This window comes from Schistocerca nitens, chromosome 10 (assembly GCF_023898315.1).
Source record: "Schistocerca nitens isolate TAMUIC-IGC-003100 chromosome 10, iqSchNite1.1, whole genome shotgun sequence".
Lineage (NCBI taxonomy): Eukaryota > Metazoa > Arthropoda > Insecta > Orthoptera > Acrididae > Schistocerca > Schistocerca nitens.
This window is the reverse complement of record NC_064623.1, coordinates 31,955,274-31,972,958: the sequence shown is the minus strand read 5'-3', so window position 1 is coordinate 31,972,958 and position 17,685 is coordinate 31,955,274. Positions and strand designations below refer to the sequence as shown.

General features: G+C 40.0%; 1 protein-coding gene across 4 annotated transcripts in view; it reads left to right on the top strand.

The window, feature by feature from the left end:
* The first annotated feature begins 533 nt into the window (after positions 1–533).
* The window catches only part of LOC126210577 (zinc finger matrin-type protein CG9776-like), a 268,553-nt gene continuing 251,401 nt past the window's right edge, over positions 534–17,685 (top strand). For 3 of the 4 annotated variants that reach the window (XM_049939842.1, XM_049939843.1, XM_049939840.1), the window contains exons 1-3: positions 534–725; positions 6,669–6,744; positions 9,467–9,623. In XM_049939842.1, the coding sequence (XP_049795799.1) occupies positions 9,509–9,623 (115 nt within the window). In that variant the 5' untranslated portion in view covers positions 534–725; positions 6,669–6,744; positions 9,467–9,508. The remainder of the gene's footprint in view (positions 726–6,668; positions 6,745–9,466; positions 9,624–17,685) is intronic. The other variant, XM_049939841.1, reaches the window with a different exon arrangement.

Below are 17,685 nucleotides of genomic sequence, written 5' to 3'. Positions count from 1 at the left end.
ACAATAATCCATTGAGAACCACGTTCCACGAACTGAAATACGTCGAGTGCCATATAGTTCAAAAGGAAACAATGAGGCCACATCTAGAAACCGGCTTGTCATATGGCATACAGATTACACATCACACTAGTGTATCACATACACACTTCACACGTTGCTGTACAGATACTGTGGCGAAAACAATCAACATTGCTGAATACGTTTCTGCGATGTTATAATGACGTCACAGGAATGTCGCAATTATGATATTTAAACTTTATTCTATATGAGCCTTCAGGTTTCAGAGTTGAAGTGAGGAACGTTAAGAAATTCTTCTCTTTGCAAAAGACGACTGTCGTAAATAATATACCTATCTTTCGAGTTAGATTGATTTAAAGAAACCGCCATATACACAAATACTCTAGCAATTGGTTCACAGACTTTCGTGTTTGAAGACAAAATCCGCAAGTCTGAAGGCATAGATCCTGGAAGTACAGATATGCTACTACGGATGAATCTCAAAAGCTGTTGTATAACATCTATGGTAGTGTGTAATGGCCGTTCTGTGAAAGAGATTGGGGAATTCAATTCATTGGAAGTAGTGCAGAAAATCGAGAACTGACAGAAAGGAATACCGCGGACGACATTTGAAGACATATCGTTTACTATTATACAAGCTAGCTAGGGCATAAACATTTATGCGCAAAAATAACAAATCCGTCTCGTGTGTTATATATTTACAGAAGGTAAGTTTCGAATTGTTTACAATCATTCCGGTGTTGTATGGAGGACCCGTGTTTACGAAGCTGCTGTATATAATCATCGTTTCATCTGCCCTTGTTGTGTTCGATAATCGTTGTATAAGACCGTAGGGCGTTTAATGAAGGTACTACAAAACAAAGAAAACGCAATCTCAACTTGGCTTGCTGTATGCCGGAAAAAGTAAAATTTTTTGTTTCAAATTTATCTTAATGTTAATACCGCCAATTCATTTCCGAAAATTTGTAGTTGTGACTTAAGCAATGGTAAAGCTCATTTATTTTACATACGTTCTCTACTCCATGTAAGCCTCCCAGAAATCAAAGTGCAGAATACGTCCTTCATTTAGCCAGTCGTAGATTATAGCTAAAGAACATCAGCATTTTACTATCGATGCCCCTGTGGTAATATTGATCAAATTTTACTTAGTAGTTTGTGTGTGTGTGTGTGTGGAGGGGGGGTGAACTACAGAAGAATGTGACACTTAAAACAGGAAAAATACAGCGCGTTATAAATCTGTCAAAGAGACGTCCTGTTGTGCTGCAGTGCTAGGGAGTCCGTTAGCGATATAAAGAAAATTCTACCAAGTAATCGTACCAAAATGTTAAGACACTATTCTCGAATGGCAACAAGTCAACATTTAAGAGACACTATAAATTTCATAGTTTAATCAGAGCTGTATATCCAGGGAATTTGACAATGTACTAGTCCTTAGCGAGCCTTTCATGAAATCGTTCTAGTCACCAAGAAACATCTTATTGCGTATCAACTGTTTGGATTATTGGGCTATGACCACATTCATTTTGTGTCCAACCTCTTTCTGTACCACTACTAATATTTTAAAGACATATTCTGATGAAACGGAGGACGAAATATTTTTCTTCCCTCTAACGGCTTAAGGAAATTTTTAGTTGGTAGCACACACCATGCAGTTCACACAATATCGCTCATGCACAGAATGTGTACGAGACTCATGCTCATCCAGTAAAATCCTTAGTAACGTAAGTTACCAACAAATGTGCGTAACTGGAGATGGACTCAAAAACCTGAATCTAGCACAAAATAAAATACTGTAAGAGTGCAGCAAATGTACATAGAGTTGATTGTGTCTCTTTTTTTATCACTTTAGACAAAAAGTGTGTCTGGAAATCAGTGACCATCTTTGTCACTAAATGGTAATGGTAAATTGCTTATCTTGCTTATCAATATAATATATTTTAATTATCATGGTGATGCATTTTGGGATAAACTCATATCAGATCTATGGTATGAAGCATGCAATGTAAGACAAGGTATTAAAAGGCATACATTGCAACAACCCAATGAATTTGAGATACATACCTGTCACAATCAATACTAAGTATTCTGTCCTTTTCTACTCGCTTTTGTAAAACCATCAGTGTCCAAACTGACACAGGCAGTATGGCATGGAATAAGGTAAACAGTTTTGTCAGTATGTGGTGTTACTGGAAATAACGCCTATGGTGTCAGTACAGGCATTATTTGCCTTACACATATAAGAAATTGTTAATAAAGGCATCACATTGCATTAACAAGGCCTTAGCTGTCACACTCCAAAGCTACTGGATTTTGAACGTAGAAACTGACTCAACAAAATAGCTCAGTACATGAAAATCATTCAAAACATTAAAGTCAGCTGGGTTGTTGTAATGTGTGCCTTTTAATATTTTGTATGTTTAATACCCCAGATCTGATGAAAGGATTGTCCCGAAATGCATAATGAGATGCTAAATTTAAAAAATATATATTAGTGACCAAGACAAGTGTCTTTTCACTAATTGATCATGTTTGTAAGGTACTCTTTTTCCTGCCAAAGTTCACTGAGTAAATTAATAACAGAGTTTTAAGTTATAAATGTTTAGTGTTTCCAAATAATTTCTTTGCATTTTAGAAACAAATATATCCTTTCACAGTTAGAAAATATAGGTTATGATCAGGAATGTAAATGTAATTATGGAATTCACAATACGTGAAAGAAAAGTAAAATAAAAGTAGAAGAAAGAAAGATTGTCACAACAAATTTTCTAGCTTTGCCATCTTACAACCAAATTGTCGCTCTTCAACCTAACCTATCCCTGTGCCGCATTAGAGATCAGTCTGTTCCCACAAAATTCCTTTAACAAAAATAGCTTTTTGTTGTTGCACACTTCTTGGTTTTGCTGCTTCACAGGAAAACAAATGCCTTCAAACCTAACGTAGACCTCTGGCCATGCTACAGTTCACAGTTCTGTTTATAGGTTACTCATTAATCCGCTTGGGGGCCAGGGCAAAAAGGTCTCCATAAACAATCAAATAATTTGTCAACTTTGACTATGTTTACCAATTATTTGTCTGTACCTTCTGCTGTTTGATGTGCTTGTTAAACATAGTGTGTGTTTGACAAAAAAAATCTACTTACCAAGTGGCGGCAGGAGAAGACACATATAAAAAAGGGTTTTATGTATGCAAGCTGTCGGAGTCAGTGGCTTCTTCTTTCGACAGAAAGGTTGAAGGGGAGGGACAGGGGTGAAGGAAAAGAACTGAAGAGGTTAGGCAAAAGGGGTAGAGTTTGGAAAAGTCATCCAGAACCCCGGATCAGGGGAGGCTTACCAGATGGGGTGAGAATGAAAGACTGATTGTTGGGGACTGCACTGGACGACATTTGAAAACCTGAGAGTTTATACATGGAAAACAGAATAATATGAAAGACAGAGATTACTGCTAAAACATCATTCACAAGTTAATAAGAGGGGAAAGATAAGTGTGTTGTATGTATTAGAGGTGAGAGGGGGGGTGGCGAAAAATGGACAGGTCAGAAAATGAAAGATGTAGAAAACGAAAACAGAGTGAAGAAAGGAGTAGTTCCTATGAAAAAATGCTTATATGGAAGAAATTAACGTATATTAAGGACAGGTGGGGGTAGCAGGAACCAAAGACATGTTATAGTGCTAGTTCCCACAGTCTACAGAGTTCTGAGAAACTGGTGCCTGGGGAAAGAATCCAGATGACACATGTCATGAAACAGGCACCAAGGTCATGACTGTCATGATGGAGAGGATGCTCTGCAACCAGGATAGTGTTGGTATACATCCTTTGCGTATGCCCATTCATCCTAACTTTGTGTAATCATGCTGACATACATGGATGAACAGTGTTTACAAAACAGCGGGTGTATGAAGTGTCATTTCACAGGTGGCTGTCCCTTTGATAGTACATATTTTGCCAGTTATATGGCTGGTATAGGAGGGTGCACAGGGCAAGTCTTGCAACGAGGATGGTCACAGGGGTAGGAGCCATAGGGTAGGGAGATGGTTGCAGAAGGAGCATAGAACCTGACAAGGATATTGTGGAGATCGGGAGGGCGACAAAGAACTATTCTAGATGTGGTGGGTAAAATCTCAGACAGAATGGATCTCATTTCAGAAAGTGATTTTAGGAAGTCATTGCCTTGTTGAAGTAACTGATTAATATATTCAAACAATGGAAAATCCAGGATGGACTGTAACAATATTATGAGAATGAAAGTTGCTACTCACCATATAGCAGAGATGCTGAGTCGCAGATAGGCACAACAAAAAGACTTTCACACATAACGGTTTTGGCCATTGGCCTTTGTCAACAATAGAAACGAATGGGCACACACACACACACACACACACACACACACAAATGCAACTCATATACATGACTGCAGTCTCAGGCAGCTGAAACCACACTGTGAGCAGCAGCACCAGTGCATGATGGGAGTAGCGACTGGGTTGGGGGGGGGGGGGGGGAAGGAGAAGGACGGGGAGGGGTAGTATGGTGGGGGTGGTGGACAGTGAAGTGCTGCAGGTTAGACAGATGGCAGGGTGAGGTGGAGAGAGGGGATGAGGGTGGAAGTAGTGGAAAAGAAGAGAAATAAAAAGACTGGATGTGATGGTGGATGGTGGCCATGTAGTGCTGGAATGGGAACAGGGAAGGGGCTGGATGGGTGAGGACTGTGACTAACGAAGATTGTGGCCAGGAGGGTTATGGGAACATAGGATGTATTGCAGGGAAAGGTCCCACCTGCGCAATTCAGAAAAGCTGGTGTTGGTGGGAAGGCTCCATGTGGCACAGTCTGTGAAGCAGTCATTGAAATGAAGAATATCATATTTGACAATGTGTTCCACAACAGGGTGATCCATTTGTTTCTTGGCCACAGTTTGTTTGTGGCCATTCATGTGGACAAACAGCTTGTAGGTTGTCGTGCCTACATAAAATGCAGCACAGTGGTTGCAGCTTAGCTTATACACCACATGACTGGTTTCGCAGGTGGCCCTGCTTTTGATGGGATAGGTGTTAGAGACTGGACTGGAGTAGGTGGTGGTGGGAGGATGTATGGGACAGGTCTTGTATCAGCCATGAGGAAAGGGATGGGGAGCAGTGGTTGTGTAAGGATAGACGAGTATATTGTGTAGGTTCGGCGGATGGTGGAATACCACTGTGGGAGGGGTGAGAAGGATAGTGGGCAGGACATTTCCCATTTCAGGGCACAACTTGAGGTAATCAGAACCCTGGCAGAGAATGTAATTCAGTTGCTCCAGTCATGGGTGGTATTCAGTTATGAGAGAAATGCTCCTCTGTGGCTGGAGAGTGGGACTTTGGGAGGTGGTGGGAGACTGGAAAGATAAGGCATGGGAGATTCATTTTTGTACAAAGTGTAGGTACCACAAAATAAAAGAGAAAAAAAAAAGGAGGTCCATTCTGAGACTTTGCCCACCACACTTCGAATAGTTCTTTGTCGCCCTCCCGATCTCCACAATATCCTTGTCAGGTCCTATGCTCCTTCTGAACCCATTTCCCTGCCCTACGGCTCCTACGCCTGTGACCATCCCATTTCAAGACTTGCCCTATGCACCCTCCTACCACTACCTATACCAGCCGTATAACTGGCAAAATATGTACTATCAAAGGGACAGCCACCTATGAAATGACACTTCATACACCAGCTGTTTTGTAAACACTGTTCATCCATGTATGTCAGCATGATTACACAGAGTTAGGATGAATGGGCATACCGGTACGCAAAGGATGTACACCAACAGCACACAATATCCTGTTGCAGAGCATGCTCTCCACCATGACAGTCATGACCTTGGTGCCTGTTTCATGACGTGTCATCTGGATTCTTTCCCCAGGCACCAGTTTCTCAAAACTCTGTAGCACTATAACATGTCCTTGGTTCCTGCCACCCACATGTCCTTAATATACGTTAATTTCTTCCGTTTAAGCATTTTTTTCATAGAAACTACTACTTTCTTCACTCTGTTTTAGTTTTCTACATCTTTATTTTTCTGACCTGTCCACACTTAGCTTTTCCCTCTTATTAACTTGTGAATAATGTTTTAGCAGTAAACTCTGTCTTTCATATTATCCTGTTTTCCACCTCAAAGCTCTCAGGTTTTCAAATGTCGTCCAGTGCAGTCCCCAACAATCTGTCTGTCCTTCTGGTAAGCCTTCCCTGACCCAGATTTCTAGATGTTTTTCTGAACTATCCCTCTCCCTACACCTCTCCAGTCGTTTTCCGCACCCCTGTCCCTCCTCTTCAACCCGTCTGCAAGAAGAATGAGCCCCCCAAATCCCAAAGCTTTTGTGTGTGTGTGTGTGTGTGTGTGTGTGTGTGTGTGTGTGTGTGTGTGTGTGTGTGTTTTCTCCTGTCTCTGCTTGGTGAGTAGATTTTTTTTTTTTTGTGTATCCAGTTATATTACATTGTTAAAAATTGATTATTTTTACTGTTATAGTGTGTGTTTGAAAGAAATTTGTAGTGTCAAACTTGTATCTGTGGTTATGCTACACACAGATCTATTACAGCAATCATACACTTTCATTGTGAGATTTGTTGGCTTTGCCAACTCTCAACCAAATTGATGCAGTCCAGCCTAATCTATGCCTCTGCCTTGCTACAGGTCAGTCTGTCAGCCCGTCTAGTTTTCTTCCATTCACATTCATTGACTTCACCAACTCACTGCTGAATTGTCACAGGTCAGTCTGTCAACACATCTAGTTTTCTTAGATTCACATTCCAGTCTAGCATAGGTCCTGGGCTACAATACAGATCACTTTGTCAATACATCTAGTTTCCTGACTGCTCTCCATATTGAAAACAAATCAATTCCTATATTCCACCAAAAGAAATCATTAGATTCAGCAAGTCACATTGACTGCCACATATTCTCTCTCAACTGACTACAACCACTGGAACAAAATTGCCCACAGGAGAACACAGCAGAAGAGCCAAGTACAGTGTAAACACGCTTAAGCTGGAATTTGTTAAATTATTTAATTTGTGTGTAGGGAAAGAGGCAAGGGGAAGCTTGAAAAAATCATACAGGACAACGATTTTATCAGAAGACTGACCAGATACTAGGGGCAGTCAAATGAAAACAAGACAGATGGCAAAAATTAGAAAATTTCTGTTATTTAAAAAGTACTTGCCACTACTGTTAATACATTTATCCCACTGTGAGACAAGATGGTTAATGCCTGCAGGCGAAAAAGTTTTAGGTTACCTATGGAACCATGATTGTACCCAGGCATACACCTCTAAGTCTGAAGCTAATTGACAGCCACAAATGTCTTTCTTCAGGGCTCCAAAAATGTGGAAAACAAATGGGGAGGGATTGGAAGTGTATGGAGGATGTTGCCAAGTTTGTTTTGAGTATGTGGCAGAAGTTTTTCTGGGAAGTCCCTACACATCCTCCATACAGTCCCAATCTCTCCACATGTGATTTCCATATTTTTTGAACATTGAAGAAAGACATTGGTGACCATCGATTTACTTCGGACTTAGAGATGCGTGCCTGGTAACCGCAAACATTTTTTTATGAAGGCGTTGACTGTTCTATCTCTGTGTGATAAATGTATTAACCGAATAAAGGCAGCCAGGATAAGAAACGGTCTTGGAAGATTTGACCAACACGGGATTTTCAATCAGCTGTTTTTGAGAATGGATTATATGTCCTTAGGATTCTTGCAATGAATCTCAGTATGCTGTTTGTTTCTCTCAAAACGTGGTGTCTGTCTCCCTCACAAGACTGGTATGCCCCTTATATTAACTTAAATTATGTTGAACATATACAGTTTTTTTTTTTTTTTTTTTTTGAGAGAGAGAGAGTTGTGACAGTCCAATGGTTGGTGTGTAATGTAGTAAGCTAGCAGTAGTGGTCCTTGTTATATATTTGCATTGAGTTATGCTTCTAATATGTAGTGTTACTAAATGCTTGGTTTAATAAGTCTTAGTTGTGAAATACTGACACAGATTATGTACAGAGGAATGGAAAGACTGATAGAAGCAGATCTCTGGGAAGATGAGTTTGGTTTCCAGAGAAATGTAGGAAACACGAGGCAAGACTGACCCTACGACTTTGTGAGAAGATAGGTTAGAGAAAAGCAAACATTTGTTTATTACGTTTGTACACTTGGAGAAAGCTGTTGACTGAAAGACACTCCTATGTTAAAGTACAGGGAGGGAAAGATTAAATGCAGTTTGTACTTGAACCAGACAGCAATTATAAGAGCCCAAGTGCATGAAAGGGAAGCAATAACTGGGAAGGAAATGAGGCTGGGTTGTAGCCTATCCCCAAAGGTTATTCAGTCTGTATGTTGGGCAAGTGGTATAGGGAATTAAAACAAATCTTGGAACAGGACTTACAGCTCAGGGACAAGAAATAAAAACTTTGAGGTTTGCCGATGATTGCAATTCTGTTAGAGACAGCAAAGGACTTGGAAGACCAGTTCGACAGAATGGATGGTGCCTTAAAAGGAGGATATAAGGAAACATCAACAAAAGGAAAACAAGGGTAATGGAATGTAGTCGAATTAAATTAGGTGATACAGAGGGAGTTAGATTAGGAAATGAAGTGCTAGACGTAGGAAATGAGTTTTGCTATTTGGGAAGCCAAATAACTGATGACGGCCTCAGTATAGAGGATATAAAATATAGACTGGCATGGTAAGAAAATTTCTGAAGAAGAGGACTTTGTTGACATCGATTATAAACTTACGTGTTAGGAAGTCCTTTCTGAAAGTATTTTTATGGTGTGAAGCTATGTACGGAAGTGAAACATGGTCGATAAGAAGTTCAGACAAGAAGAGAACACAAGCCTTTGAAATGTGGTGCTACAGAAGAATGCTGAAGATTAGATGGGTTAGTTGAAAGGGCACATCCTAAGACATCAAGAAATCGTAATACAGTAAGCAGGTTCAAATGGATATAAGGTGCAGCAGTTATTCAGAGCTAAAGAAGTTTGCACAGGATAGTGTAGTGTGGAGAGCTGCATCGAACCAGTCTTCAAACCGAAGACTGAATGACGATGGTGGCGACGACAGCAGCAGCCTCCATCACTGGAGTGCAATATATATTGCACATCTAAATATTGAGCTAATACAGGAAGGAAATGTTGAAAGTACACATTGCAGCCTGATAAAAGCAGTGTTCCAGAATTTCATCTTTATGGAAGCAAACAGTTGGATCAATTCAGTATGTTTGTGTTGAAATGCTTATCTGATATGAAGCATGCTTTTTTGACTGTTTTAGGAAGTCAGTATGACAATTTACTGATTCCATACACTATTGTCATTCGTGGTGTTTTTTGACACATTAAACAACAAAATTCTGCCTCATTAAAGTGAGATTTTGTCATTTCATAATCACTAATGTGAAAGAGGAGTGTTGAATTACATTGCAGTCTTCTCCGGGTTTCAGATTATCAGCACGCAATACGGTAGCTCCTTTTGATCTTAAGTCATGGATGACAATGAGGGGTCAGAACCTGAGGACATCCCAATTGTAGGTTTTCTGGAAGATATGGGAATTGACAAACCTCGTTGGACTCCTGTGATTGGCCCAGCAAAGAAAGAAGGTAATAAACCATGATATCACATATTGGCAGTTCCCAAATTTCTGCATGTCATCATACTGGCTGCATAGCAAGATTGCATTTTTATTGTTGCCAGGAAGATCTGGCTATTGTTTTAGTGTCCGCAGCCTTACTGTACTCAGACATTTGAATATACCCATCCAGATACAGGGCCCTACAATTTGACACAGATTCAACCGTGGTGCAGTTCGGCATTCCCAGAGAAGAAAGCCGTGAAAAGTGGAAAAGGAAAAAGAAGAATAAGGATTGAACCCCAGACCTTTTATATTCTGAAACCAGCATGTAACTTCTGAGCCTCCAGGCACGACTTTACTTCTTTGTTGCTGATAAACACTACTTTGCTGATTGACTTGTTGTGTACTATTTCTGTTCAACAACATGCGTGCAGCTGTCGTTGCACTTTAAGGATATGTGGGCATTCAGTAGTTAAATTATTGCTCTCCTGTAATTAACTGACTTGCCTATAATTTAATACAAACTTTATATTTACTCCTATTCAATTCTAGAGAGGAGTTTTGCAAGAAATTTTCAATAATTATTGGGTGCTGTTTAACTTTTTACAGGATGTCCCAGGAAGAATTGTCAACATTCAAAGCAAAAATGTCTAGTAAACATGGGCTCTAAAATGCGTACCTTAAAGAGCTGTGAGAACTTCATCTTTGATACTGTGAAACAAGTTTCTTTTGTTGAGCAAGAGCCCTTACGTACTAGACTTTCTTGCTTCAAATGAGCATCCCTGTAGTATCCCTGAATACTTACTATTCTTCCTGGGACACTGTTCACTGAAAGTTGTCCAAATTTTCGTATTTTATTTTGGTGTCGGTTGTTTATGAAATGCCTATAAACTTTTTCACATTAATTAAAACTCATCAAGAATTCATATGGGAGAATTTATTATTGTCACTCATTACTTACTTCACAAAAAAATTTCTTAACTTAACCTTACAGATTTCATTTTCTGAACTAACAAAGGCTTGGAGGCCATCTTCAATTTTTTTCATATTTATAGGTCAGTGACCACCCATAAGGTTTCCCCCTGCGGGTCGAGGGGTTAGAATAGGCCCGACGTATTCCTGCCTGTCGTAAGAGGCAACTAAAAGGAGTGTCTCACCTTTCGGCCTTTATGTGATGGTCCCCTGTAGGGTTTGACGTCCATTTTTCAAAATTTTCCCGAAGAGCAAACCAATTGGGGAAGGGTGCCTTACATGGTGCATCGTGTTCATCGTGCCTTGAGATCTTTAGCCCACTTTCTCGTCATGGCATTGCAGTCCTGCTCACCCCCATCTCTTTAGCGAGGACACCTTTCTGGGTTCATTTTCCTCCACCCACTACACAGTGTTGTTTTCTGTGCCGTCAATGACTATGGAATTCTTTACACCTCATATGCAGCACGGTAGCCAGTTTGTTGTGGTGGGGCCACCGTGTACCCTGTTGGTTGTAGCCCCCTGACTACACAGGGACTCCTCTACTGATGCCTGCGCTGTTGACTCCTCACGTATGCCAAGGAGTAGATGCTTGGCACTAGAGGTGTGCCAAACGGTTATCGTGGAGTACCCGTTATCACAGTTCCAGTTATTACTTGATAACCATTATTTTTAACGGAACTTTGCCACAGCACTTTTTAAGTAAAATGTTTACATCGTGCGTTTTTAAGTATGTAGTAGTATGTAAACTGAATACTGTGGGTTAAATTCGAAGCTCAATTTCTTGTGCTGCTCAGTTAATAGAATAAGTGTACAGCCTTGTAATACAACAAAAAATTTAGATAATGTGACAGATTCATTTACTCCTGCTATGTACAAGATAGTCCTATTGGGGTAAGTGTGAGTACGCTAATCCAAGTTTTATGTGAGATTTGGAAAACTGCTAGATTTCTCCAGCTACAACATGTGTACAACATATGAAGACATGCAGATCGAAAAGGTTGACAGTGTTAAATTTCTGGGACTACAACTCGATAATAAATTCAGTTGGGAAGGCAGTACCACAGAATTGATGAAGCACTTAAGCAAGTCTGTATTTGCAGTGAGAACGATGTCAGATGTAGGAGACATTAATATAAAAAAGCTTACATACTTCCATTCTATTATTTCATAAGCGATCATATTCTGGGGTAACTCATCAAACGGAGCAAAAGTTTTTAGCATGTAAAAGCGTGTAATAAAAGTAGTTTGTGGTATAAATTCAAGAACATCATCTAGGAACCTGTTTGAGGAACTTTGTATTCTAACCACTGCTTCCTAGTATATTTATTCCTTAATAAAATGTGTTGCAAGTATTTCCAACCAATAGCTCAATACACAATATCAATACTAGAAATGGGAACAGCAGTCTACATAAAGACCGAAAATCACTTACCTTGGTCCAATATTCAGGAACATGCATTTTCAATAAACTGCCACCAAGTCAGCAACCATTAAAAACTTAGTGTGTTTGAAAGACTTTTTGATACGGAAGTGTCCGATTCCATGTGTCTGCTTTGAACCGTGACGTCATCAAAAGGGCAGAAATGACTATATTAAGTGTGTCTATGACGTCACTACATACACACGGCAACAAACAAGAAGATACATATAAATAAGACAATAAGATCTCCCTCCAAAAATTCAATCAAACTAACGGGACAACTGCGGGAAGTTGGTGGTTTTAGGGTGAGGGCAAGCTAGTAAAAAAAACATACCATGATCCTAAAACACAAAATGACGAACAAAAAGAAAAAAAAATACAGCATTCCGCTACACCAACAAAAATCTGCAGGAATCAGACACTTCCCTTGAACAATATAGGTCAACCGTAGGTGACGATACCAGAACACGAACACCCATAACTAAAACCTATGAAAATTGGGATCGGACACTTCCCTTGACCTATATAGATTTTAATGAGAAATACGTGGAAAATTTATTCAACTATACGACAGCAACTCTTGTTTGCTTCCTCAGTTTCTATTGCCTTTGTGCTTTGAACTTGTTACCTTCTCACAAATTCCAACTTCACACACATGAGGATTTTGACAATGTAGCATGATGATTATTCAGTTGAAGACTTGTACCAAAGAAAAAAAAGCCTGCATATCTTGCATTAGTGGACTCTTAGCATTATAGTTCGAATTAATTAATTCTGTGGGGAATTCGCCTTGTTTCGGCTGTTGTTGCCATGGCCCCTACGATTTCGTGCATCAGCTGCCTACGACAAATCATCGAGTAAAACTGAAGTGATATCAGGTGTTCCCCAGGGAAGTGTCTTGGGACCTCTGCTGTTCCTGATCTATATAAATGACCTGGGTGACAATCTGAGCAGTTCTCTTAGGTTGTTCACAGATGATGCTGTAATTTACCGTCTAGTAAGGTCATCCGAAGACCAGTATCAGTTGCAAAGCGATTTAGAAAATATTGCTGTATGGTGTGGCAGGTGGCAGTTGACGCTAAATAACGAAAAGTGTGAGGTGATCCACATGAGATCCAAAAGAAATCTGTTGGAATTCAATTACTCGATAAATAGTACAATTCTCAAGGCTGTCAATTCAACTAAGTACCTGGGTGTAAAAATTACGAACCACTTCAGTTGGAAAGACCACATAGATAATATTGTGGGGAAGGCGAGCCAAAGGTTGCATTTCCTTGGCAGGACACTTAGAAGATGCAACACGTCCACTAAGAGACAGCTTACACTACACTCGTTCGTCCTCTGTTAGAATATTGCTGCACGGTGTGGGATCCTTACCAGGTGGGATTGACGGAGGACATCGAAAGGGTGCAAAAAAGGGCAGCTCGTTTTGTATTATCACGTAATAGGGGAGAGAGTGTGGCAGATATGATGTGAGAGTTGGGATGGAAGTCATTAAAGCAAAGATGTTTTTTGTCGCGGCGAGATCTATTTACGAAATTTCAGTCACCAACTTTCTTTTCCGAATGCGAAAATATTTTGTTGAGCCCAACCTACATAGGTAGGAATGATCATCAAAATAAAATAAGAGAAATCAGAGCTCAAACAGAAAGGTTTAGGTGTTCGTTTTTCCCGTGCGCTGTTCGGGAGTGGAATAGTAGGGAGATAGTGTGATTGTGGTTTTATGAACCCTCTGCCAAGCACTTAAATGTGAATTGCAGAGTAATCATGTAGATGTAGATGTAGATTAGTGTCAGTGGTGTTGAGAAACATCTGAAATCATTGAAATTGAACGAAGCTTCAGGCCCCGATGGAATCTTTATCAGGTTCTATACTGAGTTTGCAGTAGAGTTAACCCCCTCTTTTAACTATAATTTATCGCAGATCCCTCAGACAAAAAACTTTTCCCAGTTCTTGGAAGAAGACATAGCTCACACTTGGGTACAAGAAGGGTAGTAGAAGTGATTCACAAAAATACCATTCAGTATCCTTGACATCAGTTTGTTGTAGAATCTTAGAACATATTCTGAGCTTAAACATAATGAGGTATCTTGAACGGCAGACAACCTCAATACCAACCAGCATAGATGTCGAAAACATCAATTATGTGAAACCCGACTCGCTCTTTTCTCACATGGCATACTGGAAGCTTTGGGCCAAGGCAACCAGAGCAGTATTATTTCATAATTTCTGAAAAGCATTTGACTCAGTGCTGCACCTACACTTAATGTCAAAAGTACAATCATATGGGGTATCAAATGAAATTTGTGACCGGATTGAGGACTTTTTGGTAGAGAGTACACAACATGTTATCTTGGATGGAGAGTCATCAGACTGCCCCAGAGAAATGTGTTGGGACCCTTGCTGTTCTTGGCATATATTAATGACTTTGCCGACAATATTAATAGTAAAATCAGGCTTTTTGCAGATGACACAGTAACCTATAATGAAGTACAATCTGAGAGAAGTTGCATAAATATTCCGTCAGATCTTGATAAGATTTCAGCGCAGTGCAGAGATTGGCAACTTGCTCTAAATGTTCAGAAATGTAAAATTTTGCAAAATTTTAGAAAGCATTCTGTATTGGAGCAAAGCATTGATCAATATAAAATGCTAAAAATCAAATACAAACAGTCGCAATTGCGTTCTTAGATGTTTATTCGTTGGCAACCGGTTGCATCCCTTTCCTCAGACAGTCTTCAGGTTTTTCACTGCCATTATGGCTGCTGGTGGTGGCAGTTGGAGTGATATTTGTAGACATAACATCCTTATGTCTATGAATCTCTCTCCATCTGCCGCCGCCACCAGCTGCCATAATGGCAGGGAAAAGCCAGAGGAAAGGCATCTGATTTTTAAAATTTTGCTCTTCAAAAACTGAAAAAACATAGTATTGTATGACTATAATATCAATGAGTCACTGTTGGGATCAGCCAACTCGTACAAATACCTGGGTCTAATACTTTGTGCGGATGTGAAACGGAATGATCATATAGGTTCAGTCTTGGGTAAAGCAGGTGGTAGACGGAAGTTTATTGGTAGAATGCTGGGGAAGTGCAATCAGTCTACAAAAGAGATTGCTTACAAATCACTCAAATGGCCAGTTCTAGAATTGTGCACGCATGTGTGGAACCCAGACAAAACTAATAGGGAATATTGAACATATACTGAGAAGGGCAGGTTTGTATGATCCATGAGAGAGAGTCATATAGATACTGAAGGAACTGAATTGAAAGACTCTTAAAGAGAGACAAACTATCCTGAAAATGTCTGTTAACAAAGTTTCCAGAACCAGATTTAAATGGTTACTCTAGGAGCGTACTACAGCTCCTATGTATCACTCGCATAGGGATCGTGAGTATAAGATTAGAACAATACTGCATGCACCGAGGTACTCAGTCAGTCATTCTTCCTGTACTCCATACGTGAGTGGAATGGGGAAAAAAATCCGATAACTGGTACAATGGGACTTACCTGCTCCCATGCACCTCTTGGTGATTTATAGAGTATAGATGTAACTGTATCCTGGACTCTGAACACTTCTGCAAGAAACATATGAGCATATAGTTCATCCTCTATATTTAAGAACACAATGAAGTCAACACAAATCGTCTTCATTGACTGTCACAAACAAGTAACAAACTTTGTAACTAGTTCCTAACAGAAAAATAAATTCACAACTGAACTCAAGTACTTGGAATACAAGTCTTGGTTGTGGAAACAAGACACTGAAGTTCCTTCTGTGAGAGTTCGTTCTCCACTAGTTTGACTATTAAATGTTAAAGTCCCCGCTCTCCTTGAGTGGAATGCGGTGGAACTAAATAACCTATTGTTAAGATCTGTATGACGAGTTCACAGTTTCTACAGGCTTGCCAAATGAGTCTGATAGAATACCAGCAAGCTCACGAGCACTTTGCTAGATCCCCTGGCGGCATGCGGTCAAGGCAACACTGGTTCCAGAGCAGACTTCTTTTCTTGGCTGGTTGCAATATAACTACCGTGGACTGCGTGGGTGCGGCCCTAAACGCCGGCACAGCGGAGTTACATGTCCTTGTGATTTACTGCACATGACACTATTGGTTGCAGTGAAAGATCTGTGGCAGGAGAACATCTCTTACTGATTTACAAGCCCTGTATGCTTTGGTCCGATGTATACGAAGGCCTTCTGCTGTACACAAAGACCCTATGCAGGTCACACAGCACATGGCGGAGCTGGAATGTTGTGCGTCGTGCAATTGCAGGACTGAGCTTGCAACCGTCCCAACAACAGTGTGTTGCAGTGTGGTGTTGGCACCCAACTGATTTTGCTACATGCCAGATAGAGCATAAGTTTGTCATACCAATGGCCCCAGGTTTGAGTCCTGGTCATGGCATTTTTTTTTTTTTTAACTTTAGTTGAGAACTGTTATATGGGATGTGGAAGGACTGTTCAGAATGTATAGCAATGTTCTGTTGGCAGTCTGCTTTTGCTTTGAAAGTAGCACACATACATTTACAACTACACTCATATTCTGCAAACCACTGTGAAGTGCATGGAAGAGGGTATGTCCCATAGTGTCAGTTAACAAGGCTTTTTTCCCATTCCATTCATGTATATGGAGGACAGGAAAAATGAATGATTGTTTGAATACCTCCGTGCATGCAGTAATTATTGTAATCTTTACCTCTCGATCCTTATGTAAGTGATATGAAGGGAATTGTAGTATATTCTGAAAGCTTTGTTAATAGACTTTCACAGGATAGTTTACGTGCATCTTTAAAGAGTCTTCCAGTTCATTTCCTTCAGTATCTCTGTGACACACTCTCACGGATCATACAAACCTGTGACTATTAGTGCTGCCCTTCTCGGTATATGTTCAATACTCCCTGTTTATCTATTTGATATGGGTCCCACACACTTGAACAATATGTTAGGACCAATGACACAAGTGATTTGTAAGCAATCTCCTTGGTAGTTTGATCACTGTTCCCCAGTATTCTACCAATAAACCGAAGTCTCACCTGATTTACCCACAACTGAACCTATGTGATCATTCCATTTCATATTCCTAGAAATTGTTACACCCAGGTATTTGTATGAATTGGCCGATTCCAACAGTGACTTATTGCTTTTAGAGTCATAGGATACTATGTTTTTTTCATTTGGTGAATGCACAATTTTACATTTCTGAATGTTTAAAGCAAGTTGCCAATCTTTGCACCACTTTGAAATCTTATCAAGGTCTGACTGGATATGTATGCAGCTTCTTTCAGGTAGTACTTCATTACAGATAACTGCATTGTCTGCAAAAAGTCTGTAGAGTGCATTTGTAGTTTCACAGAACAAACATTAACAGTTGGAATGTAAGAATAAAGAAACCATTGCAGCACACATTATTATTATTATTATTATTATTATTGTCAGGAACATGTTGTTCCTATAACAGTTTCACACGTACTGCAGTGCAAAAACTGGCATGATCAGGGCTTGAACCCAGGATCTGTGGTACGACAAACCAACACTCTACCGGGTCCCCCAGGGGAGCTTTGCATTACAAATGCCCATAGTTATGCTTTACTTGCACTTTGTAGGTCAGATGTTACTTATCCCTTACGATTTATGCATGTTCTTATGGGCGATAGCACATAGCGCAGACTATGTTGGAGTTTTAGTTGATACTCT